The sequence below is a fragment of the Oncorhynchus tshawytscha genome, linkage group LG27 (assembly GCF_018296145.1).
Source record: "Oncorhynchus tshawytscha isolate Ot180627B linkage group LG27, Otsh_v2.0, whole genome shotgun sequence".
Lineage (NCBI taxonomy): Eukaryota > Metazoa > Chordata > Actinopteri > Salmoniformes > Salmonidae > Oncorhynchus > Oncorhynchus tshawytscha.
In genome coordinates, this window is record NC_056455.1 from 16,928,667 (window position 1) to 16,955,915 (window position 27,249).

The following is a 27,249-nucleotide window of genomic DNA, read 5'->3' on the forward strand; positions in this document are numbered from 1 at the left end:
CTGTAATGTAGTCTGTCATGTAGTCTGTAATGTAGTCTGTCATGTAGTCTGTCATGTAGTCTGTAATGTAGTCTGTCATGTAGTCTGTAATGTAGTCTGTAATGTAGTCTGTCATGTAGTGTAATGTAGTCTGTAATGTAGTCTGTCATGTAGTCTGTCATGTAGTCATGTAGTCTGTCATGTAGTCTGTCATGTAGTCTGTAATGTAGTCTGTAATGTAGTCTGTCATGTAGTCTGTAATGTAGTCTGTCAGGTAGTCTGTAATGTAGTCTGTCATGTAGTCTGTAATGTAGTCTATAATATAGTCTGTAATGTAGTCTGTCATGTAGTCTGTATGTAGTCTGTCATGTAGTCCCTTGTAAAGTCAGATGTAATGTCTGTAATGTAGTCTGTCATGTAGTCTGTCATGTAATGTAGTCTGTCATGTAGTCTGTATGTAGTCTGTAATGTATAATGTAGTCTGTAATGTAATGTAGTCTGTAAAGTCTGTCATGTAGTCTGTAATGTATCATGTAGTCTGTAATAGTCTGTAATGTAGTCTGTCATGTAGTCGGTAATGTAGTCTGTCATGTAGTCTGTCACGTAGTCTGTAATGTAGTCTGTCATGTAGTCTGTCATGTAGTCTGTCATGTAGTCTGTCATGTAGTCTGTCATGTAGTCTGTCATGTAGTCTATCATGTGGTCTGTAATGTAGTCTGTAATGTAGTCTGTAATGTAGTCTGTAAAGGTGGAAAGCAGCAGTGATACCATTAAGACACCATCCCCTGAGCTCTGAGCCCAGTCAGCAATAATCAGAGGCAATAGAGGCAGTGGCTAATGTGGCCCAAACAATTGGAGGCACATGCCCGTTTCCCACTGTTTACCATATTGCCATGATCAATACTGACTACTAGCAATAATCATCATAAGAGATGACTGTTTACATCCTTACCTCTGCTCTCTCTGTCAGTCTACTGCAGGGTTTCACTATGGACACAGCTCCCCCATCAGGAGGACAGAGAGAAACAGACAGGAAACAAATGTGTACAACGCATAACAGGAACATGATATGACCAAATGTAAACACGTTCATACATATTCAATGATATTGTGTCACTCGCTGCCACTTGTTAGTGAACATATTGATATAATCAGTAAACTGACGTTCCAAAAAGATCACTGATCTCAGAGTATGTTATTTGGTCTAGAGTAGTCTCTCTGTGACCCAACACCCCCTCCTCTCTCCGAGGAGACCTCTGGAGATCCTTTGAAATGAAAACAAAGCAGCAGCAGTGTTTTGTCCTGGGTAGATTACTGGAGAGGCAGCGGGGGCCTTTGGAAGGGGGACCCTTGGAGTGCCCCTCTGACAAGCCTTCCTCATTATCTGGCATCACCATGGCGCCTCGGAACCCCTCAGTAGATGAGGGGGCACACGGACGCCATGATCAGCGTGTCCTCAGGGCGTGCAGCGAGGCGAGGGTGGTGCTCTCGCTAAAGGTCCACTGATTAAACCTCAGGCCCAGAGCGCCTGGGATCCCCACTAATTAAAGGTTGTGTCACAGCAGCCTAACATAACAAACTTCTGACTGCTGCTCCCTCTGGTTTATCATAACAAGGACATTTTACAGACTTCCCCGGCCACTCTCCCCGCCCCACCCCTCTCATTTTCCCTGGCATCCCTGGCAGAGTCTTACGCCAGTTGGTTCAGGACGGGAACGGGGCGCCAGGAAGACAAGGCAGGCGAGTGTTTAACCTGCCTCTCACCCGTCTCACCGTGCCAGGCTCTTTGTGGAAGAGTCAGCGTTCCTTTGTCTGGGCTCATAATTAAGGCAACAAGGTACCCGCTCTCCCGCTCATTATTTCTTCACTTTGTGTGCAGATCGGAGTCATTAGGAAGGCTGTGCCACGGGGGGCTGCTGGTGTGATCACAGAGACAGAACACAGAGTTATGAAGGAACAGGATTTGCTAGTCTTTCTTGCACCAAATTAGCCGCATTTGTCTCTCACTTGTCTTTTAAATGTCAATAGCCGGCTACAGTTAAAGTATTGGTTTTGTCTCCCCAAAGCTGTCAAGTCCTAATAACACTGATGAAAGGATAGTTATAGGTTAGGGAAGGGGTGGGTGAGTTTGTCTGTGAGATCTAAGCCACTAGGATATGCTGTTGCTGTAGGCCCTTGCTACAGACTTCAGGCTCTGGTAACCGCCACTGTAAATGGATTCTGAAACAGTGCTTGGCTTTTATATGATGTCATTCATCCTCATATGTTTTCGCCCGCCGCGTTTCACAATCACGGCTTTCTTTATTGCAAACTAATGCACCCAGTGCTGGGATCAGCAGGTTGCGTCCGGCCATCACTCACCAGCCTGGGAGAGGTCAGGCCTTTTGGACTTTTGAGCACTCTTCCGTCTTGCTGCGACACTGCAGAAAGCCTGAGGACTCACCATGCTTCCCACACAGAGCTGCCGTATATCACCTCACCCTCCCCCCTCACCACCACCACCCCTCTGGCTCTCAGAGAAAATGAAAAGAGAGAGAGAGACAAAGGCTCACGGCGGACAGTCAACGTCAATACTAGGAAGCTTTAACTGGCTTCTCCTCCTCTCCTCTCTGCCTCCGGACTAGGAAGTGCCCCAGCTAGGAGCGAATGATAGCCCAGGCCAAAACAGTGGGAGGGTAAAAGGTGGGAGGAACACAAGCGAGGGTTTTGCTCAGGCACAGGAGGGGTCAGCAAACAGGAAAGGGTCAGGCTCTCTGAGCCCTGCAGGGCTCGGTGAACCAGAGAGAGAGAGAGGGGGGAGAGAGAGAGAGAGAGAGAGGGGGGGGAGAGAGAGAGAGAGAGAGGAGGGGAGAGAGAGAGAGGGGAGAGAGAGAGAGAGAGAGAGAGAGAGAGAGAGAGGGGGGAGAGAGAGAGAGAGAGAGAGAGAGAGAGGGGGGAGAGAGAGAGAGAGAGAGAGAGAGAGAGATAGAGAGAGGGGAGAGAGAGAGAGAGACAGCTGACAGGGCAAAGGGACTGCCATGCAAGGAAATCATATCAGATCGATGATGAAATATTTACTGTCCCTCAGAGAGACGCTCTAGGGGATGTTGTCACGTAGTGCATGCCTCAGTTTCACTGCTTAGTACGACAACCATGTCCTGCTGTACCAAGGGGTCACTATTTGACAAAACAATCTAACGCATGCCTAACTGAAATGTGGTAAGTGAGGAGGAATTTCAGTAGGGTACTTTTGATTGAAAGCAAATAACAAGTAATACAAATAGCATCATTACACATGGAATGCATTGAGCAATGAAACGTCAAATTATTCAGAGCATTATTCTCCTTATGACATTTTCAAACTTCCTAACCTGCCTCGACAATGCTACTGTAGCAACTGTTACCATAGCGTCCGAAGGCCCGAGGCAAGGTCAATTACAATGATTGGTGCGCTGACTCCAAGTGCATTCCATTTGGAACAGATTGGTCATGCCCAGTAATGTCCCCTATCCAGCAGGCATACCTCTCACCATCACTCTTTAACCGACAGCAGAGAGAGAAACTCCAGATGAGTTTCCATCTCTGCTGTGCCACCGTCTCTCCCTCCCTCAGGGGTCAGGTGTTCAAACCATGGCCACCACGTCTTCCTCAGAGGATCACAGGGAGACGGCTGATACATCAACACCGTCTCCCCTCCACTCCGCCTCAGATGCACATATCATAACAGAGTAAATGAAACCGGAGGTGTGATTGTGTGTGGTGTAAATACAGAGTGCCTGCCAGGCTGCCAGCCTCTGTCTGGCCGAGGGTGCCCAGAGCTCCTGCTGTTGTTACCGGAGAGGCACCCACGCCGCACCCACGCGCACGCACACACGCACGGCACACGCACGCACACACGCACACACACACACACACACGCACGCACGCACACACACACACGCACGCACACACACACACACACACACACACACACACACACACACACACACACACACACACACACACACACACACACACACACACACACACACACACCTAAATTTAAATTCTCTCCACTTCACTGCCATCAAAACATAGCTTTGGGAACATATGCACAGACTCAGATTTACTGTGGCCTTTGGTGGAACCGCAGGAGGAGAAAGCCAATAGGTTTCAGAGGTTCCGTTCAAAAGAGAGTGAGTGTAATATCTCTGTGTAAAAGTCTATGTCATGAATGTAACATCATGCCTCTTTTCCACTAAACCCAAATGCTGAGGTATATCTGTTCAATATTTCACAAACGTTCTGCCTCCGTGCCATACTGTTGAGGGCACGATGCAGAGGATATTCCAACAGAGAATTTCATAATGTCAAACTCAGGGAAAAGAAGAAAAATAGAAGAATTAACGCTCCAAATAGGTAAATGTGAGCACAATACCACCTGAGACAGGGAATCATCTGTGTCCACTGTGATCAGTCTTGGTCATGTTTCCATATTGCTCGTGCAGAGTGACTCTTGTTTCTGCTTTTTCCCCCGTGTAATGCTATCAGTCACCTGCTGTAGCAGGACTGATAGAGAGTTGTCTGTTGCCATTCTCATTACAGCAGGGGAGAATGCGGCGGCAGAGACAGTGCCGAGCCCACCAACTGGAGTAACCTTTCATTGAGACGGAGGGAGGGAGGCATCCACACAGAGACAACACCTCCGTCTACTTGACATAACCCTATTACCACTCCCTTCATTCCTCTGCCTTGACACCTTGGAGCGAAAGAAACGGTTAAAAGAATGAGTGAACAAAAGCTGCATTGCGTGGGGAGGGGAGGGATGGAGGGAGGGAGGGAGGGAGGGAAATGAGAGGGGGAGACAATGGGGAGGGAGGCAGCGGAGGAGAGACAGAGAGAGACAGAGTCCATGGAGCAGTGCATTCTGGGTATCCTATATTATCCCTCCAGCAGCACACATCAAGTATATGGAGGTGGCCTTCTCTGATTTCTCCTCCAACTAGCGGATTATTCCCCTGCTCTGCCCGGCGACACACACACTGACTCCCTCTAAAAGATGCTTTACTTGCTACTGTTTTCAACTAAAGGGATTTGGTTCTGTGTATGACACTGGTTATATGACAGTATATGTCAGCTTTACACAAATCTCATAGTTGAAGGGATATTTGACCAAAACACAGCTCTGCTTAAAAGTCAATATTTCAACCTTTAATGTTTGTTTTAGTCCCGCTGTAAGGGGATTTCCTTTTATTCTAATAACATTTATGTACTGTAAGATATATCAATGTTCCCTTTTCCTTTTCATCTTTTCAAACACTTCCAAACAACCTTTCCAATTTTACAGGCCATCTGTTTGTATACACCAGGATCAAAGTCAAAGCCCTGCACAAAATAACTACATGACCGACAAAATAACTCACTCTGGAATAAGAATCTAAAAACATCAGATATTCTGTCAAATATGAGATCAAAATCAAGATAGAGTGCTATCTGATAAAAAGGGTTGTTTGAGTAGTTTAATTTGGTCAAGGAATTTGCTAGACCCATCTACTGTGCTTCCAGGCAGCCTGCCTCAGCTTGGTGTGGAGACCCCGTGCAGCGACCCTTGTCACCTCGGCTGATCTCTCTCTCCCGCCTCTGATCTGGCTTGCAGCAGTGGCAGCCAGCGGCGGGTGCTGGTTCACCGCGTGACTGCAGTAGCTGTCTGTGTAGCGAGATTAAAGGGTCCGTATCGATCCGCACTGCGCTCATGCATTTTGTATGAGGGAGACATTGTCAAAGAGGCATCTCGGATTAAAAAGAGGGCAGAGGGAGAGTTCCAGAAAATATGCTGAACTCTGTGAAAAATCCCCTTAATGTTGAAGTGTTATGTATGTAAACTCCCTTTAATATAGTAAATTGCCGTGAACTCTCATCGACCGGAGAGATAGTCGTTTTTCAATGCTTTTCTTTTTCATTTGCTGCTTGTAATGTTTGCATTTATGGTTGAAAATGAGAGAGAAAAAAAGGAGTCAAAAAAAGAGAATAGGAAGTGGCAGCTAGAGACAGTCTAATGGCGGCACTGAGTCTGTTGGAGAATGCTCAAGTAGAGTGTGAATTATTTACCATGTGTGGCTAGTGTGCGCATAATAAAGTCATCCCACCCAGCAACGCCAGTCAAGAGTGACCAGGAGTATACAAGGAGTATACAGTACTACTATTCTCTTCTACAAATCCTTAATTGCAATCATGCAAAGATTTGCCTTTTCACATCATTGTGTTGGGGCCTTTGTTAACAGGTTTTCAAATCACAGGCTGTTCTTTTCCAAAGGTCTATACCTTTAGACATAAACAATTATGTAGGTGAATTAACCTGAAATGCCCAACATTAAAACAACAAAATTGGCTTGCAAATATGGGCCTTTCATATTTGTTGATCTGTACATCCCAGGAATAACTAATCTTGCTTTGATGATTTTTTTAGAAACATACATAACAGAGTTTTTACAGTCAGCAGTTTATTATTCCTCTGCATATTTTTGCTGGTTATCATATTTTATGCTGTACGTATATGAAGCATGGCCATGTTTTGGCAAAATGCCTACATTAAAGCCTTTATATTTGCCATAATCCTGGACTCTTGATCCCCTCCCAGCACATGTCAATCTCACCTGAACCTCTGTGAAAACAAGACAGAGTAATCAATGCATGATATTCACATTGTGGGAGAGAGGGAGGGAGAAGAGACACTACCAGTGACCAACCAGGATGATTCAAACACACTGATCTCTGGGTGTCAAACAGGGCCTTCTGTGCTCAGTGGCAGCTGATCTGAAACTGAGCCACTGATATAGACCATCTATCAGAAGGCTCATTCATGCTTCTCTTTACTAGCATGTCGTAAGGACGTATCCAGTCATGCTGTATCTATGGTAAACACAGACACCTGCACGCAAACGCGCCTGTGCACGCACGGACACAGGCACGCACACAGGCGCACACACACGCAAACACAGACACACACACAGTCTGATATAATGTCCTGGGGAAGCATTAGCACATATATCAAGGTAAAGTTACACATGAAGAGATAGAGAAGAGGAGATAAACTGCCTTTTACAGCATCAACAATCAAAGCATTTAGTAGATTGGACACAAGCACGTTCTGGGAGCTGGATCTGACTAATCTACAAATGGCTTCTTGTTATTAAACTGCTAATTCAGAGGATTAAAGGATCCATGAGAACACAATCCTCTTTACTGGATGTTCCTTGGATGCTGAAGGTGGCTTAAATATTCATTAAGCACACACACACACACACACACACACACACACACACACACGTGCGCCCATATGCGCACATACTCCTACTTGCATGCTTGTACAGACACAGACATACACAGATATATACACAGACACAAACATGGAGGTTCACATGCTGTATCTTTCTCAAATACACATACAAACACACCTGTATTCATATACAGTACAGCAGACCCCTCCTCCCCCCCACACCCCACACACATGCACACACCTGTTTCCATGTACAGTACAGAAGACCCCCTCCCCCCCCCACACACGCACACACACACACACCTGTCTTTCAGTACAGAAGACCCCCCCCCCCACACACACCCGTTTTCACAGCACATGCACACACCTGTTTTCATGTACAGTACAGAAGACCCCCCCCCCACACACACACCTGTCTTCATATACAGTACAGTAGACCCCCCCTTCTTCCCCGCACACATGCACAAACACACACACCTGTTTCCATATACAGTACATCAGACAACCCTATCTAACCGATTAATCCCTTTCATTCTTTTTTTGGGTGGTTCACACCGTCATTCCTCCTCTTTCTGGGTCCCAAAACATAATTTGAAGACTGAGTCTCTGTGTCATGAATCACTGTGAGGAAGAGCTCTTAGGTAATGGCATTCAACAGAAAATATGCTCTGTGCATGATAGCAACCATTTTTCCAGATAAGCAGACAAACTACACCTCTTCTACAGTAAATTGTAAATAAGAACAGTATATCAATGATAACTTGACAATTCATCTTGTGTTAATGGAGATTTTCTCTTACTGATTCTAAACTGGTACAATAACATACAACTTATGCATACAGTCTCCTCAGCGTCAGGAATTGTTTTAAAGTAAGCTATTTCAGGCATTTCGAGTTTTATTGTTAAAAAATAAAGGTACATTTCAACAGGGGTGCAACTTCACTGGGGACGTGGGGGACATGTCCCCCCACATTCTGAAATTGCATTTTTGTCCCCCCCAGTTTTATCATTGGAATGTGATACAAAACGAGGAAACGGTGTGCTTTAGGACCATGCGGACGTTTCCGAGCGGTCGGGTAGGCTGTTTGGAGCGTTTATCTGACAAAAAAATAAATGACAAAAAAGGTTATGTGCCCCACACTTCTAAAACCAAAGTTGCACCCCTGCATTTCCATATCTAAATGATCTATAAAATGTTATGAACGGGAACCTTTGAATGTACATTTCCCCGTTGGGTTCCGGTGGTCTAAGACAGGCTGTAAATGTACACAGAGCATCAGTGTAAAAGTCAAAGACTCAAAGCTGCAGCAGAAGCCAATGGAAAGGTAATGTAGTATTATGAAGAACTACTCTCTGAGGATCACATTACCTGACTTTTACACTGAAATGAACACTGTCATTTATACTGACCTTTTTAGAATGTATGAATGTGCTGTCTGTGTCATTTTAACTGAGGTCCTCAGCAGGTTTCCTGGTGGAGAAAACAGACTGAAACCAGAATAGGTCCCCTGTGTTTTAATCAATGGGAGATACCACAGATACAGTACTATTACAATACTTAACACATACTGTAACACGCCATCACTATAACTGCTTTATTTAAAAATGTGTTTATTATTAAAACTTCCCTAATCATACTTCCAAATACAGTCGATAACACTAATACAACTACTGACACTAATACCATTGCTACTAATGACAATAACAAAAATAGAAACCTATCTGAACTGTGACAAGTGTTTCAGGATTACAATTTGACTCCTAATGGGTTCTCCTGTAATGCTTTAATTCACTACCTATGCGATATCAATTCCATTATAATCTCATTAAACTACTGCACACTGAGGTGATTTCAAATGAATGTGAAACAGCCAACCGCACACTCCTTCCTAATTGAGCAATAATTTGAACTCATTATTATTGTCCATTATTAAATTAATGAACTTAATGGACTTATTTTCCAAATTGCAAAGACCCCTGGCAACATGTTTTTGATTCCATTAGCAGACATACTGGAGGAAATGAGACACACAGAGGTGTATGTGCAATTAGCCTACCGCTGTGTGCTAATCTTATACTGACTCCATGATGACCACTCTCACCATGCAAGACATGATGTTAAATCTCCATATTATAAAATAATAAAACACTCCTGTCACAAGGTGTATCATATGTAGCCTACGTCACATTCACATGTGACAGTTTTTTTCAGTAACATTTCATACGAGTGGTTAGGTGAAATTTGACATTTTCTTATAGAAAATGTGAGATTCATCGATATCCACTTGACAAATTTGCAGGAAAGAAGAAAGCGGACTATCTGCATAAATGCTAGAGGGCAATCGATACCTCACCAACCACAAATGACGCATGTTGATATGGATATTGAATTCTGTATTTAATTAAAACCATACTCCTGCGCTCACTGTCAGAATGCCACAGCTCCACTGTGGATAGTGTTAGATGAGAAGAGGGTTGTACAGTGATTTGTGTTCATCACAGCATGACAAAAAGAACAAGAGAACAGGCCAGTGTGTCAGCACCACATCAATCAGTAATCACATTTCTGTTCTGTTCTCTCCCCCTCTACACTGAAGGACCAAGGCACCACACAGACTCCTCAAAAACACACATCGTCCTGTCTTATCACATAAACAATTTAACACTATTATTAGATTTAAAGCCTCCCCAAACCTAAGTGTTTTTTTCTCAACAGAAGTAATTTAAGGGAAGGGCAGACAAAGAGGTATTAAAAGTTATATATATTATATTATATTATAACATCAACAAAATATAATCATTGTCAAATTATGCTTTGCAATGCAACTCAAATGAATGTAATTATTTGTAAACGTACTGTAATCATATTGTATAAAGAAGTCATTTAAGGTGAACTGCTTTGCTTTTTGTGCATGTCCTTTAAAGCCACAAAGTCGAGGTTGACATTTGCAACAAACAGCCCAAAGGCTGTTTGCTGCAACAGAATTAAGAATGGGGCCGTGGCGTTGTAATTTGTTGAAGAAGATAGAATATGCAATTATATTGTAGGAAGTGTCTTAACTTTGTTTACTGTAAACATCCAACATTGACAGTGTCTTTACATCGTAGTAATAAAAAACAGCTGCATAATTTAAAACAACAGAGACCAAATGCTCCTCTGAGGTACAGAATAAGCGCTACATGATATCCTATGAATATCAATGGGGTAAAAAAAGTCTGCTCCCCTGAGAGACCAATAGTAAACCTCTAGTTATAACTCATTTTGATTTCAAATAGAGTCAATGCCTCAGTTTTTCACTCTGCATTTTGCAGCAGCCCAATGCAATAGCAGCACGCAATGTCAGAACACAGTAAACGGACGGGCATTTAAACCAAGTTAGTGCATTCTGTACACAACCAAAGCCAGTAAGAATGGGGTCTGAATGAGAGAGACAGAAAGAGTGGACCTCGTGCGACCCAGGGGCCAAGGTAACTACACTTCCACTACAGTATTCACTGCTCATTTGGAAGTCTTTGCTTTTCAACAAAATAAATTTTTCGAGCAAGTCTCCAGTCTCACTGGGTACGGGTCGTAAAATATTTAACCAGTATAGAGATCTGGAAGTCATTGGTTTAAAAACAACACACTGCTTTCAGACTAGGCTTCTCTCTGTCTCTTCAGAGAGAGCCAGTGGTGATTTGTCTGCCCAGTAAAAAAAATTGCAACCAAAGATTTGGCAAAACAGTTAAAGTGATTTGTTGGGATTGCCAGTTGAACCATGAAGTGCAATGAAAAATGACAAGCACACTTTAGACTGGCTACCGTCACATTATTCCGAAACATGTATGCACTTACATATTTTGGAGCAAAAAAATTGCTGTGTCAACAGCGTCAGATTATACAGCATTTCAATGAGAATTATTTATCAGCTGAACCTCAGTCATATTTATGGGCTCCTCTGCACAGATGAAGAGAGCCACCTCCACACTGCTGAATATTTCTCTTTCTAGTCTACTTTAACGGGGGCTTTGGCCCCATTTAAGGCTGTTGGGCATATGAAAAGGCTGCCACTGGTGCAGTCACTGGGTCATGGGCAGAATGGACATATGATATCACAATCATATCACACATGTAATTACATGTGACTAATGTGATTTACAAAACACATAAAGACAAACACACATGTTGTGCGCATGTGATTTGAATTTGATTTGTGTTTGTTTGTCTTTCATGTGTTCTGTAGACACACACACACGCACACCCACCCACCCACACACACACACACACACACACACACACACACACACACACACACACACACACACACACACACACACACACACACACACACACACACACACACACACACACACACACAGTATAGAGTCCAATACTGACATGGGGTGAAATGAAGGTACCTGTCCTCATCATCCAAGGCCTGTGTGTGCCTGACCTGAAGGGAGGAGGGGTAGGGGAGGTAAGGGGAGGCAGGCCTGGGGCATGGCCAGGGGAGGCAGGCTGAGAGAGTAAAGAGCCATCCACGGAGACTTATAAAGTCCCAACTACAATTTACAGGGAATGCTGAAATAGTAGTGGCCACTGGCGGGTCATGCTGTCGAAGGCACTCTTTTATTTGCTTCATTCCCTTTGACACCGCCTCTCGATTAGGGTCATAAATCCCTTGAAATCGGTCAATAACCTATAACACTAATGCCACTCTCCTGACATTCATTTTACTGCCTGGGTGCCACAATGTTTCTTAACCCATTGCACGTGACAGAGGATTTTATACTGGCCTCGATTGATTCAGAAGAGTATATAACAACCTTTATATAGTGTGTTTGTGCTTCTATAAAATAACATGAATATGGAGAGGGTCCAGACAGGAGAATATTCTGTTCACTAGCTTGTTTTATTGGATGTTCTCTAAGCTAGCAGGATATCACAGACGTAAGATAACACCCAAGCAACTGGCAACTCTGATTTACAGCATAATATTTTGTTTGAATTTTATGAGTACATAACCTGATAATTATATTTGAATAAGTGTATATCCAGGCTGTATCACAACCAGGCCGTGATTGGGAGTCTCATTAGGGCGATGCACAACTGGCCCAGCGTTGTCCAGGTTTGGCCGGTGTAGGCCGTCATTGTAAATAAGAGTTTGTTCTTAACTGACTTGCCTAGTGAAATAAAGGTTAAATGAAATAAAAATAAAAAATATGAAAGAGTGGAAACCACCCAAATAAGATTTATTTTTTCAGGCTCGAGAGACGGAGGAGAAGTGAAGTCAATTCCTTATCATGCGTGGCAAGTTGCCAGTAGATATGTTTTTTCCATTCTCACTGGGGCTTCTCCTCCAATCGTTTTTGTGTGTGGGAACTGACACTTCAGGGCATATCCATGCCACAGACGTGTTACTGATGTGCATGCCTTCTGTTCCAACACTGATGACAGGATGAAGAATCGCCATATGAGACATACTCATGGAATTACCCACAGTGCAACAGGGCAAAACAAGAGGAATTTATGAGGCACATGTTCTAAGCGAACAAATTGTGTGGATAAAATATATATTCTGAACACAAACGGAAATGGGATTTCAAAATAATCTTTATGGTGTACCCGTGTGTTCGCATGTGCCAGGGATGAGTTATTTCATGATCAGACAGACTGTGATAAAGGGTTCAGACTGATCAGGCAGACTGTGGTAAAGGGTTTAGACTGATCAGACAGACTGAGGTAAAGGGTTTAGACTGATCAGGCAGACTGAGGTAAAGGGTTAGACTGATCAGACAGACTGAGGTAAAGGGTTCAGACTCTGATCAGACAGACTGAGGTAAAGGGGTTAGACTGATCAGACAGACTGAGGTAGACTGATCAGATAGACTGAGGTAAAGGGTTCAGACTGCGGTAAAGGGGTTAGACTGATCAGACAGACTGAGGTAAAGGGTTTAGACTGATCAGACAGACTGAGGTAAAGGGTTAGACTGATCAGATAGACTGAGGTAAAGGGTTTAGACTGATCAGACAGACAGACTGTGGTAAAGGGTTTAGACTCTGACTGTGTCTCATTTTAAATGACTGAATTCTCTAAATTGCCTGGAAATAAATCCTGTCTCACTCTTAAGTCTAGCTGACACACACTATGAGCCCAAAGCCTATGAGTTATCTTTCCAATCAGTGTTCAATCATCCATGATGTCTTATCTTATTGATCAGCCTTAAGTATATTGTGTAAGACATCATAAAAGAGGGCAAAATGGTTGAACCTTTGTTCCAGTTTCTCTGTAGATCATCTTTTTTTGTTAAGTTGGTGCCATAAGCCTACCTTCAATATTTCATTTTCCTAGTCCTTGAGCACAGTGTGGGCTGAGCTGGGGCTGCAGGTGAAATGGGGGCCGGGCTTTGGCGCCGTGTATTCTTCTCCTGAATACGCTGCGAGGTACAATCTAACACATTCATGTTCATTCACTGACACATGGCCAGGAAACTAATGTACAGTATATCATCTTATCTGATGTAATATTACCATGCTAATGTCTTTGCTAGTGTCTAACATACATTGAAGCCGGGATTTTACATACACTTAGGTTGGAGTCATTAAAACTCTTTTTTCAACCACTCCACAAATTTCTTGTTAACAAACTATAGTTTTGTCAAGTCGGTTAGGACATCTACTTTGTGCATGACACAAGTCATTTTTCCAACAATTGTAGACAGACAGATTATTTCACTTATAATTCACTGTATCACAATTTCAGTGGGTCAGAAGTGTACATACACTAAGTTGGCTGTGCCTTTAAACGGCTTGGAAAACAGGGATGGCAGCATCATGTTGTGGGGTGCTTTGCTGCAGGAGGGACTGGTGCACTTCACAAAATAGATGGCATCATGAGGCAGGAAAAGTATGTAGATATATTGAAGCAACATCTCAAGACATCAGTCAGGAAGTTAAAGCTTGGTTGCAAATGTGTCTTCCAAATGGACAATGACTCCAAGCATACTTCCAAAGTTGTGGCAAAATGGCTTAAGGACAACAAAGTCAAGGTATTGGAGTGGCCATCACAAAGTCCTGACCTCAATCCTATAGAAGATTTGTGGGCAGAACTGAAAAAGCATGTGTGAGCAAGGAGGCCTAAAAACCAGCTCTGTCAGGAGGAATGGGCCAAAATTCACCCAATTTATTGTGGGAAGCTTGTGGGAGGCTACCCGAAACGTTTGACCCAAGTTAAACAATTTTAAGGCAATGTTACCATATACTAATTGAGTGTATGTAAACTTCTGACCCACTGGGAATGTGATGAAATAAATAAAAGCTGAAATAAATAATTCTCTATACTTATTATTCTGACATTTCATATTCTTAAAATAAAATGGTGATCCTAACTGACCTAAGACAGGGAATTTTTACTGGAATTAAATGTCAGGAATTGTGAAAAATTGATTTCAAATGTATTAGGCTAAGGTGTATGTAAACTTACAACTTCAACTGTATGTGCATTAGCCAGTTTCCATTTTACTACCAAACTGGCTCCTCTGCTGTTCATTGTTCCAGGCAGTTGTTAAAGCTGCAGTTCCTCTCTGTCTTTCTCCATCTCAGCCTCGTGACAAAAAGCCCCTTGAACGATCTGGCCTTTAATCACTAAAACAGATTTTATTTTTCCTCTCTCTGGAATGGCTGGAGCTGAATTGACGTGTAGCCTCCACAGCGCCGAGGCAAAATGGCCGTCCCAGTAACGGCTCACAAGCCCCTGGACAACCTGAGGCAAGGCCATCCAATCCCACATCATTAAGGCTAGAGTCCTTTATTGTGTTGGAAGGCATTAAACGGTGCGCTGGCTCTAGCCCTGAAGTCACACTCCACTAGGAGAAAACAGCAGAAAAATAACAGCACAGCTGGATAATGACTTTTCCCTGGGAGGCTGACCATGTGTATGAAAGTGCTAATGATAGCAGGTACAATAAGCGAGCGCAAGGCTTTTACTGCGTCCAGATATATTTTCCTCAGCTAAACTTGCCAGTGATTTCCCCCATGTAGGTGTCTTTCTGTAGTTTAAGAAGAGCCCCCCCCCCTCCTTCTATCCCTTTCTCCCTCCATTCTCTTCCTTCTCCAGTATCTAATCTCCTTATCAGCTGTACAGCTAATATCAAAGAGGACTGCGGTGTGAAAATCCTGCGAGTAAAACCCACTGTCGGAGTCTAATTACAATTAGCTGGGCTCCAGACCCATTAGGCCTGGGGGGAAGAGTGCAAAAGCGCAGAAAATTAAAGCTACTGATCGCTAATGATCCCACAGACTAAAGGAATGGGTTCAGATTTGGGGATCTCTGAAATATACCCCGTCTCTTCTTCCTGTTTCTATGTCTGAAGTGCTGATCTGCAGGCCTTCTTTCAAATGCTCTGAGGGAAGGTGCAATTACGATGTTTCCACAAGTTTTGGAGGCTGAAAGTTGTTCAACTGTTGGGGTGACACAGCCATTATTGTCTTGATATTAAATAAGACAAAACATATCCTGCTAAAAACCATGAGAATGTAGACGATAATAGTTTCTCCACAAAGCTTTATAGCACACCAAAGTTCACTCTGTTTATGGCATGCCATGACACTAGCCCGTGTCTGCGTGTCATGTGAATAGTAAAACATGCCTATGAAAGTTAATGAATGGTTATTAACCGCCATTATCCCATGTTACGAGTAACTTCATATTGATTTATGTACCTCACATCTTCACAAGTTCCCTTCAAGTGAAGCACTACTAAAATTCACCTTAAAAAGGAAATACCTCTCGTTTGATGATGTAAGCCCCAAGTTCTTCCTGGCGGCTGAGATAGAAGAGTCCAGAGTTATTAGGGCCGTCAGGTAAGTGTGTGGCGACAGCGACAGCGGCCTGGGATGGGGGTGGAGGAGAGGCGGCTAGCACCAGCTAATGAAAGCGTCTCAGGGAGTACTAAAGAGTCTACATGACACTACTCCTAATTCGTCTGTCTGAGGACACAGATCAATTAATACATTAACAAACGATCAGAGACACTTCATCTTGCAATATGAAACCAGCAGCCTGGACTTGCTGCCCGGCCTCCCGTCCTGAGCGGCTGATCAGCTCTACTTCCATACACTGCAGTCCTCCATGCATCTCAACAGCCTCCACTAGTCAGACAGATAAAGATATTGTAGATGCACGTTTTGCTACAAATATTGTAACTGTTTTAATCTCATTTCATGACTCTCTGGATAATATGAGTCTTTCAAAACTACTGTAGTTTGTTCAGATTTCTTTTTTCCTGATAGACTTTTCTTTCCTGATAAAACATAGTAACACTAACTTTTCATAATGATGCCATTACAATACTGAATCACGAACATTGGGACAGAGTATTCCCAGAGTTGTTTTATTTTATTTATATCTAATACAACCAATCACCTCTTGGCTCAGTAACGTGATGCATCACCCCAACACATTAGACATCGTCTAGCCATGGAACCCCATGTTGTTTCAAACACACAAACAAACCATTCAAATACAGTAGGTCAAACATACTGAAAGATTTGGTGGATTCAGTGGTGGGGACTGGCACAGCCATTACAGTAATTTGATCATCCTGTTGTAGGAGAACTTTCCTGCAATGGAAATGTAAAACTTGTATTGTATTTGAGGTCACTTTGACTTGATTTTCCCTAACAAAAGAATGTATCAACCCATTCAAAAATGTCCATTAATTATAATCCACATAATAATTCCCATTTCCTGTTGCTTCAGGATTATTTTCCTGCTGTAGTAAACTGGCTCAAATTAAGATCCTACATCTGTAGCGTGAGTGAGTGTGTTGGTGGTGTGTTGGGGAAGTCAACAGTAAACCAACGCTCCACACCAGCCAAGACAGCCATATATTCACTCTGCTCTACCCCCATTACCAGGCTCTCTGCTCAGCAGCCAGGACCCTGCCCTGCTCAATTATTCATGGCATTCAGGGGAAGACAGAAACATTCATGTTTTCTCCCCTCCTGCCTCCTCTTCTAATGCAAAGGAACAAACGAGTGAAGAGAATGGCCACCCATCCATTCCTCCCTCTCCATTTCTCAATCGTCCATCTCTAGGATTATTCCGGTTTGCTCCACTTCTAGTGACAGAGGTGGAGGTGGTGGTTGGGGAGATGAGGGCAGTAACTAACACTGACCAGACGGTCTGTTGCTGTTTGGAGATTTACTTCTGGGAGGAGGAGATGATGGTGAGTGGTACCCAGGAGTATGCTGCATAACCAGGCCCTGTCTTTGGATACACATTCATCTATATCAGGGGGCAGCAGGGAAATGTAAGCCAAAGGTAATTGCCCCGGATAAGAACATCTGCTTGGTGAATAAATATTCTAATGAGGGGAGCTCACAGGTTCCCCAGACTGATCCAGTGCTGACAGTCCTCCGGAGGGACGACAGGTAATGCTCAACACCTGCACCTCAAATGGGAGAGACGCTCCCTTCCTCCCTCCCCTGCCACAGTAACTAAATGCTGGGCGACAACAACACACACCACAGCATTGTGTAAATCTTCTCCCAGATTAACTGGGTTAGATAAAGATTCCAGGAGTGCCAGCCAGGCCCCCTCTGTGCCAAACTGTCCATGCCCAAGCCGCAACTTCTCCCAGCATGCAGCTGTGTGGCACAGGAAGGGAATGTCTGAGATGTGGCGGTGAAAGAGGAGGGTAGTCAGGCTAGATTGAGCGAGGGAGCCCGTGGCACACACACACCTTCAAAGAGGCCTGCTCGCTCAAAGACATGGAGATGCCTTTCCCAATTAGCATCAAACCCCTGTTAGCACGTAGCACCTCACAGGAACACTTCATTGCTTTGACTGCTGGGTAGGCCTGTGTCGGACAGTTTTACTCTGCCTAAACTGCAGTACTATAGAGGGAGTAGGGGAGCAGCTAGGGCTCCAATTTATGTCATGTTTTTGATATATAACATTCTGTATTATTCATACACTTGGCTGTTGCTTTAATGGAAAATAACAAATAATTCTGAGGCTCAGAATGGACTGAACTGGAGGCTGGTAGAGTTGAGTATCTTCCCTCACAGCTGATTCTCCCTCACTGAAATCCAAAACTGACAATCGATAGCCACAAGCACGCCCTGCGTTCCGACTATACAACAGACGCAACCCAAATTCCACCACAGTTCAATAGCTTTATGATCAGAATGCAAAAATTGGAGGGAAAGTGTTTTTTTCAAATCCTTTTTTTCAAATCCTTAAGTTTACTGTGTCTTGGTACGGATGGTTGTGAAAAAATGTATGTCTGTAAATTAATATGGAAATTGCAAAGAGCTGCAATCTGCATTACTGTAGACATCTCAACGTAGAAGGGAGGAATAGCAGAGGGTATTGAGTTGGGGACGGTTGTGGTGGGGAGGGAATGGAAAACCACACAGCAGACACAACTGACCTGACTAATTACCAATGATCTCATACACAATTAATTAGCACCTCTGGATAAAGCACTGTACACACTCTTACTGTATGTTTTACACAACTTATTTATGGTCCAAATGTTTTAGAGTGGAATGAAAAGGACTAAGCTATGGGTGATAAAATGGGAAATAAAACCCCTTTAAAATACGTTCAAAGAAGATATCAGATAAACAGTGAATCCAAAATGTGGCCCCGAAAGTGTAGCAGCAACAGTTTGAGGAACTGGTCAAAACAAACAGATATAGCTTCAAATGGTCCATACATGCCGGTTGGTTTAATTGTTAACTATGTCTGCAGAGTGTGAACGGAGGCAGAAATATGGTAAGGTGAAAATAACATCCAGTTAAATAAATCTTTGGTGAGGAGGTTGAATAAATCTCAGGTGAAAAGGGAGGTTAGTGGCAGGCTTCTATAAAATATGGTTAAACAACCCAGTGCTCTCCCATCAATAAAACAACACATGAAAGTTGAATAACCATCAGCTCTGTTCATGCATTTGGTAAGTGTGACACACACCCCGACCACAACTGAAGAGAAATGGAACAATTGTAGATGTGTGCAAACACAATTTGACCAACTGCGACAAAACTGCACCAATGAAATCACCACCGACTAGGTAGTTTTGCAATGTTCCTAACACATCACACACACACACACACACACACACACACACACACACACACACACACACACACACACACACACTGAGCATTCACACACACACACACACACACACACACACACACACACACACACACACACACACACACACACACACACCACACGCATCTCTGAGCACACACACACACACACACACACTCTACCTCCTCTGCAGTTCGAGGCAACACAATGGTCAACAAAAAGAGAGCAACTCTGTGGTACAGTACTCACCCAAAAATACATCATCATTTCGGATGTGGGACAGGTGAGGTGCAGGCACGGCGGAGAGTGTGGGGTTGAGCAGCGGGACAAGTCCAGCCAGTTTGAGCGTCAGGAAGAGAAGCGAGTCCGACCGTTTGGAACGAGTGCTTTACTGGTCCCTCTTCCACTGGGGCAGCCCTCCCTCTCAACTGTTCAATGGGGCTCGACTAGCTTTCCCCTCTTCTCTTCTTCCTCTGCCCTTCAATTTTCAAAAGCCGCCTTTTTCCTCTTCTTTCAGCCTCACAGAGAAGAAGCAGACAGAGAGAGAGGAAAGCTTGGGAGGTGTTCTAACCTTTTTCTTTTGATACTCTTGCCTCTCCACGCCACTCACTTTCTCTCTCTCTCTATCCTGCTCTCTCTCTCTCCTTCTCTCACTCTATCCTGCTCTCTCTCTCTCCCTCTCTCCCTTGCTCTCTCTCTACTCCCTCTCCCACTCGATTTTCTCTCACTCTTTGGCTTGTGCTGTCTCTTATTGGTGAATGTGGAATCAGTCAGTACAGCGCGGAGGCTCAACTACAGCAGGAGCAGCCTGCGCCTGACAGCTGCCTCCAGCATTCCTCCACTGGAGCCGTGCTCCTCTGCATAGAGGGGTGCTGTGCTGCGCGCCGAACAAATCGGGATCTCACAGACGGTACTGTAAAATTCAGCATCCCAGGGTGGGGGATGGAGGTGGTGGGGGTTGGTGGGGGCTGATGGATAGAGCGGCAGGGTGGGGGGGAAGGGGTTTTCTGTTGATGATGATGCTATTGATGGTGGCGGGCTATCTGAGGCGGGAGTGAGAAGATCACTCTCCTCTTTTCACTTTCTGACTGACTGAGACGATGTACTTAAGTTATGGCAGCTTCAGCTGTATGAGGAGCAGAGAGAAAACACTGCAGGGAGCACCAATAAAGACTGAATGTACTGAAAGTATGCCAAGGGGAACTAGGAGCATCAGCTTGTTCTCACTCTTTTCTACTTTTCTGCAAAGGATGTGTGTGTGTGTGTGTGTGTGTGTGTTCAGTGCGTGTGTCTATCTTGTTTCAGCTATAGGATCAACCAGAAATAGAGTGGTCAACAACAAAAAACAAGGGGGTTCAGATGGACCAAATTGTAGTTGGTAGTCATATGCAGTAGGTATGGCATATGAAAGAAGTATTTGGTTAGGGTGAGAATGAAGCTCTGTGCTGTGGGTGTGGGTGCCGAGAGACACGCTTTTGTGTGTTCTCCATCTGGCGGCTGTTAAGGGGAGGGAAGGGAGGGAGGAGGCTCGCCTATCTTTTAGACAGCATTGTAACAATGAGCCTGCCTCAGCAAATTTCTAAACATATCATCAATACACGACTGGGCGCTAACGCTTTTAATATTAACCCTGTGGCAACCAGGGCAGACTGCGGAGAGCTGGAGTGTTTCTGCGGCTTCCTCCACTGCCGGATCATCCAATAAAATACGTCCTGGGGGATGAGCTAATTTGTTGTAGGATCCTAAAGAACATTTGCCAGCCATAGAGAACATTGTGGTAATGAACAGAAGAGATATATTCAGGTTATGTTACCCATCAGTAATTGCCACATAAGGAGGCTGAGTTAAATTTGCAGTTTGCAGCTGGCTCTGAGCGAATTGTGTACACAAGGGGCCTCGTTCATATGGCGTTACTGTCATCTTAAATTTATCAACTGTTTTTTTTCTTACCCCTTTTATTTTCTTTTAAAAATGAGGAATTGATCGTTGAAATGTAAAACACCAGACGGTTATTTTAGGAACTCCAAATATTCAGTCAAATACAGCTCATGCATAAGTAATGCATTTCTCACTACTTTGTTCTTTTGTTATTGCTAGATCGCAAGAGAGCCTCTCCAGCACTGTGTACACACAATCTATTATTGTGGGCATTAACATACAAGTCATCCATATCTTTTTTACATGTCCACCAGACTCAATGGATTTACATTAGCAATCACGGTGGGTAAGCGCCCCCACTCCTCCATCAATCTCTGATGGGAAATAAAAATGAAATGCACTTCTCAGGCAACTCGGATTAAGGATCACGCTTTTATCAAATACTGAAGTCTATTTCAAGTCCTCCTCATAAATAACTGAGGGGAAGGAGAGAGAGAGAAGGAGCAAAGAGAGAAAGGGAGGGAGCAAAAGGAGAGACAGAGAGAAAGATGGAGGGAAGGAGGAGGGGGAAAGAGACAGGCAGAGGGGGAGAGAGAGTGCATCACAGACTGAAGCTAAGACGCAGGGCACTTGGGGTTTTAGGGATTAGAAAAAAGGTAGAATGGAGAAAATAAGATGAGAATTTGAAGGCATTTTAGCATCAAATAATCCCCATGTCTCCTTTCCAGGGATCTCCAGCCCTCAATTACCCATGAAAATGGAAACAGAAAGGGAATTGGGAAGAAGATGGAGCGTCTGGGCCGAGACATGTTGTTTTTCTCCTCCTACTCTCCTACATCTATTCTCTCACCAGCTCCATTTTTCCATCCTATATAGTGTTTACCAGGATGCTAGTGGCTTTCCCGCCCCATTTAGATTTCCCACCAACGTCTAGACTCCCCCAGGGGACTCAGATGTCCATTATGGAGCCAAGAGCCTAAAGCTTTCAGAGAGAAAGAAGGAAGTAAAGGACTTAAATGCACTTTATTCAGCCCTAAAATGGCCACCCTCAGCTCAGGATCTCCCCCCTTTTATAGGAAAAATCCACCCAATTGACTTTTGGTATTTTTTTCATTAGTCCACTGTTGCTACAGATGATGCAAAAGCACATCACCATGATGATGTGGCAAGTGACACTTTGCTTCTTGAAAGTCTAATATCTTGAAAACTTGACTGCTGACATGCAAAATAATGTGGGACTGTATCAACAGCGGACAAATGAAAAAATACCAAAAATAGTTTTTGAGTGGAGTTTTCTTTTAATATTTCATGGTAATCCTAGTGCTTGTTAGCAGGAATATCCCATATCTGCTGTTGGTCCATGCCCTGTTCTTCTCATCTTTACAGTGAGAGCATTGAGCTACGGTCCCTGAGCACTCAGCCCAGGCCCCTGCCTTGAGGACGGGGTCTTAAGGGTCTTGGTATATACTAGACATGGTTCTCTCACCCCAGCCCCATTTCTCTATTAGTCTATGGTGGCTAGTCTCAGCCTCTTAAACTAATGGGCTTTGTGCTGGTTGACCCAAAGACAGGAAGAAAGGATTCTCCATCCTGTGTCTTGTAGAAGGACTGTCTCTAATGACACTTCACTTTAAAGCGTTTCAAGAACAGCTGGTAAGGATCCACAGATGTACTTTATTCACAGGTAGATATTGATATTTCTATATGAGGAGGATCAGACTCATAACTAAGACTTCTGAACAGGTGGAAACATCCTCAAAGGTTTTAGCGCTGGGGAAATAGGCCACCGCAGAAAGAAGGATTTTAAGGAAATATACTTTAAAAGTCTCCTGAAATTCTCTGAAAAACGACAGTGGGTGTTCTATTTCAATTGCAGCAAACATATTGTCAATCCCAACATATGAACTAGTCTTTCAAAATGAAAGAAAGAAAATAACCTAACATCAAAAAACACATACAGTACACATACATTGAGTTCACCAACACAGCAACACACACAGACTGTACTGTATAGTCTGATGTTAATAATGCAGTGTTCACGTGGCATCTCGGCAGTGTTCAGCAACAGTAACTAGGGGTTGTGTGAGACCGAGGAGGGGCCTGGGCCCCTGTGTGTGATGCTGATATCACTCCGGGGCCAGACCTGGTGTGTCTGTCTGTGTGAGAGGCAGGCACAGTGAGTACCGTACTGTACACTGCCTGCCACACCTTGCTGTCACAGTGTATACGGCAACACAATACAACACAACACACCTTGTAATGAACAAGTGGTCCACACTGTTCCTCTGTCCTTAGAGCAAAGCACTGCAGTCAAGTCAATGCCACAACAAGCAGCACCGGAACAGACAGCAGGAACGACATGGAGAAAAGCTACACGACAGGGTAGCTATTAACTTCATTACCTACCTACCTGTGTGTGTGTGTGTGTGTGTGTGTGTGTGTGTGTGTGTGTGTGTGTGTGTGTGTGTGTGTGTGTGTGTGTGTGTGTGTGTGTGTGTGTGTGTGTGTGTGTGTGTGTGTGTGTAAAATGGCACCGGAAGAAATGGCAGCAGTTTTACGGGCGCCCAACCAATTGGGCTATTATGTGGGGGTTTTTCACGTTATTTGTAACTTATTTTGGACAAAATGTTTCTGCCACTGTATTTTATGGAAAAAAGAGCTTCTGGATATTTGGACAGCGATCACTCACCTCGGATTAGACTAACATTTTTTTCTTCAATAAGCAGGACACACAGGACATACGCCTGACACCCGACAAGGCCAACAACCCAGTTATTGGCAAGAAGAAGAGACGCAGGTACAGAGGACACAGAGCAGGGTGCCTCGTAAGGATCTGCAGAAAGCGAGTGGGAAAGCTGCCGTTACCATCAATATTACTAGCCAAAGTGCCATCATTGGACAATATATTAGATGAGGTACGATCATGAATATCCTACCAACGGGACATCAAAAACTGTAATATCTTATGTTTCACTGAATTGTGGCTGAATGACGACATAGATATTCAGCTAGCGGGATATAAGCTGCACCGGCTAGATAGAACTGCACACACAATAAGACGAGAGGGGCGGTCTGTGCATATTTGTAAACAACAGCTGGTGCACGAAATCTAAGGAGGTCTCCAGATTTTGCTCACTTGAAGTAGAGAATCTTAATAACTGGAGACCACACTATTTGCCAAGAGAGTTTTCATCTATACTTTTAGTATTTATTTTCCACCACAGACGGATGCAGGCACTAAGACCGCACTCAGTCAGTTGTGTAAGGAAATAAGCAAACAGGAAACCGTTCACCCAGAGGTGGCGCTCCTAGTGGCTAAAGACTTTAATGCAGGGAAACTTAAATCAGTTCTACCTCATTTCTATCAGCATGTTAAATGTGCAACCAGAGGGAAAAAATTCTAGATCACCTGTACTCCACACACAGAGACGCGTACAAAGCTCTCCCTCGCCCTCCATTTGGTAAATCTGATCACAATTCTATCCTCCTGATTCCTGCTTACAAGCAAAAATTAAAGCAGGAAGCACCAGTGACTCGGTCTATAAAAAAGTGGTCAGATGAAGCAGATGCTAAACTACAAGACTGTTTTGCTATGACAGACTGGAACATGTACCAGGATTCTTCAGATGGCATTGAGTACACCACATCAGTCACTGGCTTTATCAATAAGTGCATCGAGGACGTCATCCCCACAGTGACTGTACGTACATACCCCAACCAGAAGCCATGGATTACAGGCAATATTTCCACTAAGCTAAAGGGTAGAGCTGCCGCTTTCAAGGTGCGGGATAAGCTCATAAGAAATCCTGCTATGCCCTCCGACGAACCATCAAACAGGCAAAGCGTCAATACAGGGCTAAGATTGAATCGTACTACACTGGCTCGACGCTCGTCTTATGTGGCAGGGCTTGCAAACTATTACAGGCTACAAAGGGAAGCACAGCCACGAGCTGCCCAGTGACACAAGCCTACCAGATGAGCTAAATCACTTCTATGCTCGCTTCGAGGCAAGCAACACTAAGGCATGCATGAGAGCATCAGCTGCTCTGGATGACTGTGTGATCACGCTCTCCGTAGCCGACGTGAGTAAGATCTATAAACAGACGGCCTGATGGATTACCAGGACGTGTGCTCCGGGCATGTGCTGACCAAGTCCGTAATACCAACATGTTTCAAACAGACCACCATAGTCCCAGTGCCCAAGAAAACTAAGACAACCTGCCTAAATGACTACAGACCTGTAGCAGTCACATCCATAGCCATGAAGTGCTTTGAAATGCTGGTAATAGCTCACATCAACACCATCATCCCAGAAACCCTAGACCCACTCCAATTTGCATACCACCCAAACAGATCCACAGATGATGCAATCTCTATTGCAATTTGCATACCACCCAAACAGATCCACAGATGATGCAATCTCTATTGCACTCCCAACTGCCCTTTCCCACCTGGACAAAAGGAACACCTACGTGAGAATGATATTCATTGACTACAGCTCAGCGTTCAACACCATAGTACCCTCAAAGCTCATCACTAAGCTAAGGATCCTGGGACTAAACACCTCCCTCTGCAACTGGATCCTGGACTTCCTGATGGGCCGCCCCCAGGTGGTGAGGGTAGGTGGCAACACATCTGGCACGCTGATCCTCAACACTAGAGCCCCTCAGGGGTGCGTGCTCAGTCCCCTCCTGTTCTCCCTGTTCACCCATGACTGCGTGGCCAGGCATGACTCCAACACCATCATTAAGTTTGCAGACAACACAACAGTGGTAGGCCTGATCACCGACAATGACGAGACAGCCTATAGGGAGGAGGTCAGAGACCTGGCCGGGTGGTGCCAGAATAACAACCTATCCCTCAACGTAACCAAGACAAAGGCAATGATTGTGGGACTACAGGAAAAGGAGGTGCGAGCACGCCCCCATTCTCATCGACGGGGCTGTAGTGGAGCAGGTTGAGAGCTTCAAGTTCCTTGGTGTCCACATCATCAACAAACTAGAATGGTCCAAACACACCAAGACAGCCATGAAGAGGGCACGACAAAGCCTATTCCCCCTCAGGAAACTACAAGTATTTGGCATGGGTCCTAAGATCCTCAAAAGGTTCTACAGCTGCATCATTGAGAGCATCCTGACTGGTTGCATCACTGCCTGGTATGGCAACTGCAAGGCCCTCGACTGCAAGGCACTACAGAGGGTAGTGTGTACGGCCCAGTACATCACTGGAACTAAGCTGCTTGCCATCCAGGACCTCTACACCAGGTGTCAGAGGAAAGGCCCTAAAACTTGTCAAAACCCCAGCCACCCCAGTCAAAGACTGTTCTCTCTACTACTGCATGGCAAGCGGTACCGGAGCGCCAAGTCTAGGACCAAAAGGCTTCTCAACATTTTTTACCTTTAAGCCATAAGACTCCTGAACAGGCAATCAAATGGCTACCCGGACTATTTGCATTGTGTGCCACCCCCAACCCCTCTTTTACGCTGCTGTTACTCTTTGTTTATCATATATGCATAGTCACTTTAACTATACATTCATGTACATACTACCTCAATTAGCCCAACTAACCAGTGCCATTGTGTCCCTGTTATCACGCCCTGTATATCCTGTTACTGTCTCTACTTTTAGGTTTGGTCAGGGTGTGAGTAGACTGGGCTATTCTATAGCTCTATTATTTGTATTAGCCTCACTACTGTTTTAGGTTCTGTATATAGGGACAGCTACTGTATATAGTTGTCTCTGATATGAGAACCGCTACTGTTATAGCATCCATTTATAGCCTGTCCTGTATATAGGAAGCTACTGTATATAGCCTCGCTACTGTTATAGCCTCACTACTGTTATAGCCTCGCTACTGTTATAGCCTCACTACTGTTATAGCCGAATAAAAAGCTACTGTTATAGCTACTGTTATAGCCTCACTACTGTTACAGCTTCTGCTGCTACTTTATAGCCTCACTACTGTTATATTCGCTACTGTATATAGCCCGCTACTGTTATAGCCTCGCTACTGTATATAGCCTCGCTACTGTATATAGCCTCGCTACTGTTATAGCCTCACTACTGTTATAG

The 27,249-nt window shown here is 44.2% G+C and overlaps 1 protein-coding gene across 4 annotated transcripts in view; it reads right to left on the minus strand.

Annotated features, from left to right (window-relative positions):
* The window catches only part of LOC112234949 (RNA binding protein fox-1 homolog 3-like), a 485,643-nt gene that overhangs the window by 119,304 nt on the left and 339,090 nt on the right, over window positions 1-27,249 (minus strand). Inside the window, exon 1 of one of the 4 annotated variants that reach the window (XM_042307225.1) lies at window positions 19,549-20,249. The exons of the other annotated variants lie outside the window; for them this stretch is intronic. Coding sequence (XP_042163159.1) covers window positions 19,549-19,566 — 18 coding nt within the window. The 5' untranslated portion in view covers window positions 19,567-20,249. Of the gene's footprint in view, window positions 1-19,548; window positions 20,250-27,249 lie in introns of those variants that run through there. 4 annotated transcript variants of the gene reach the window in all.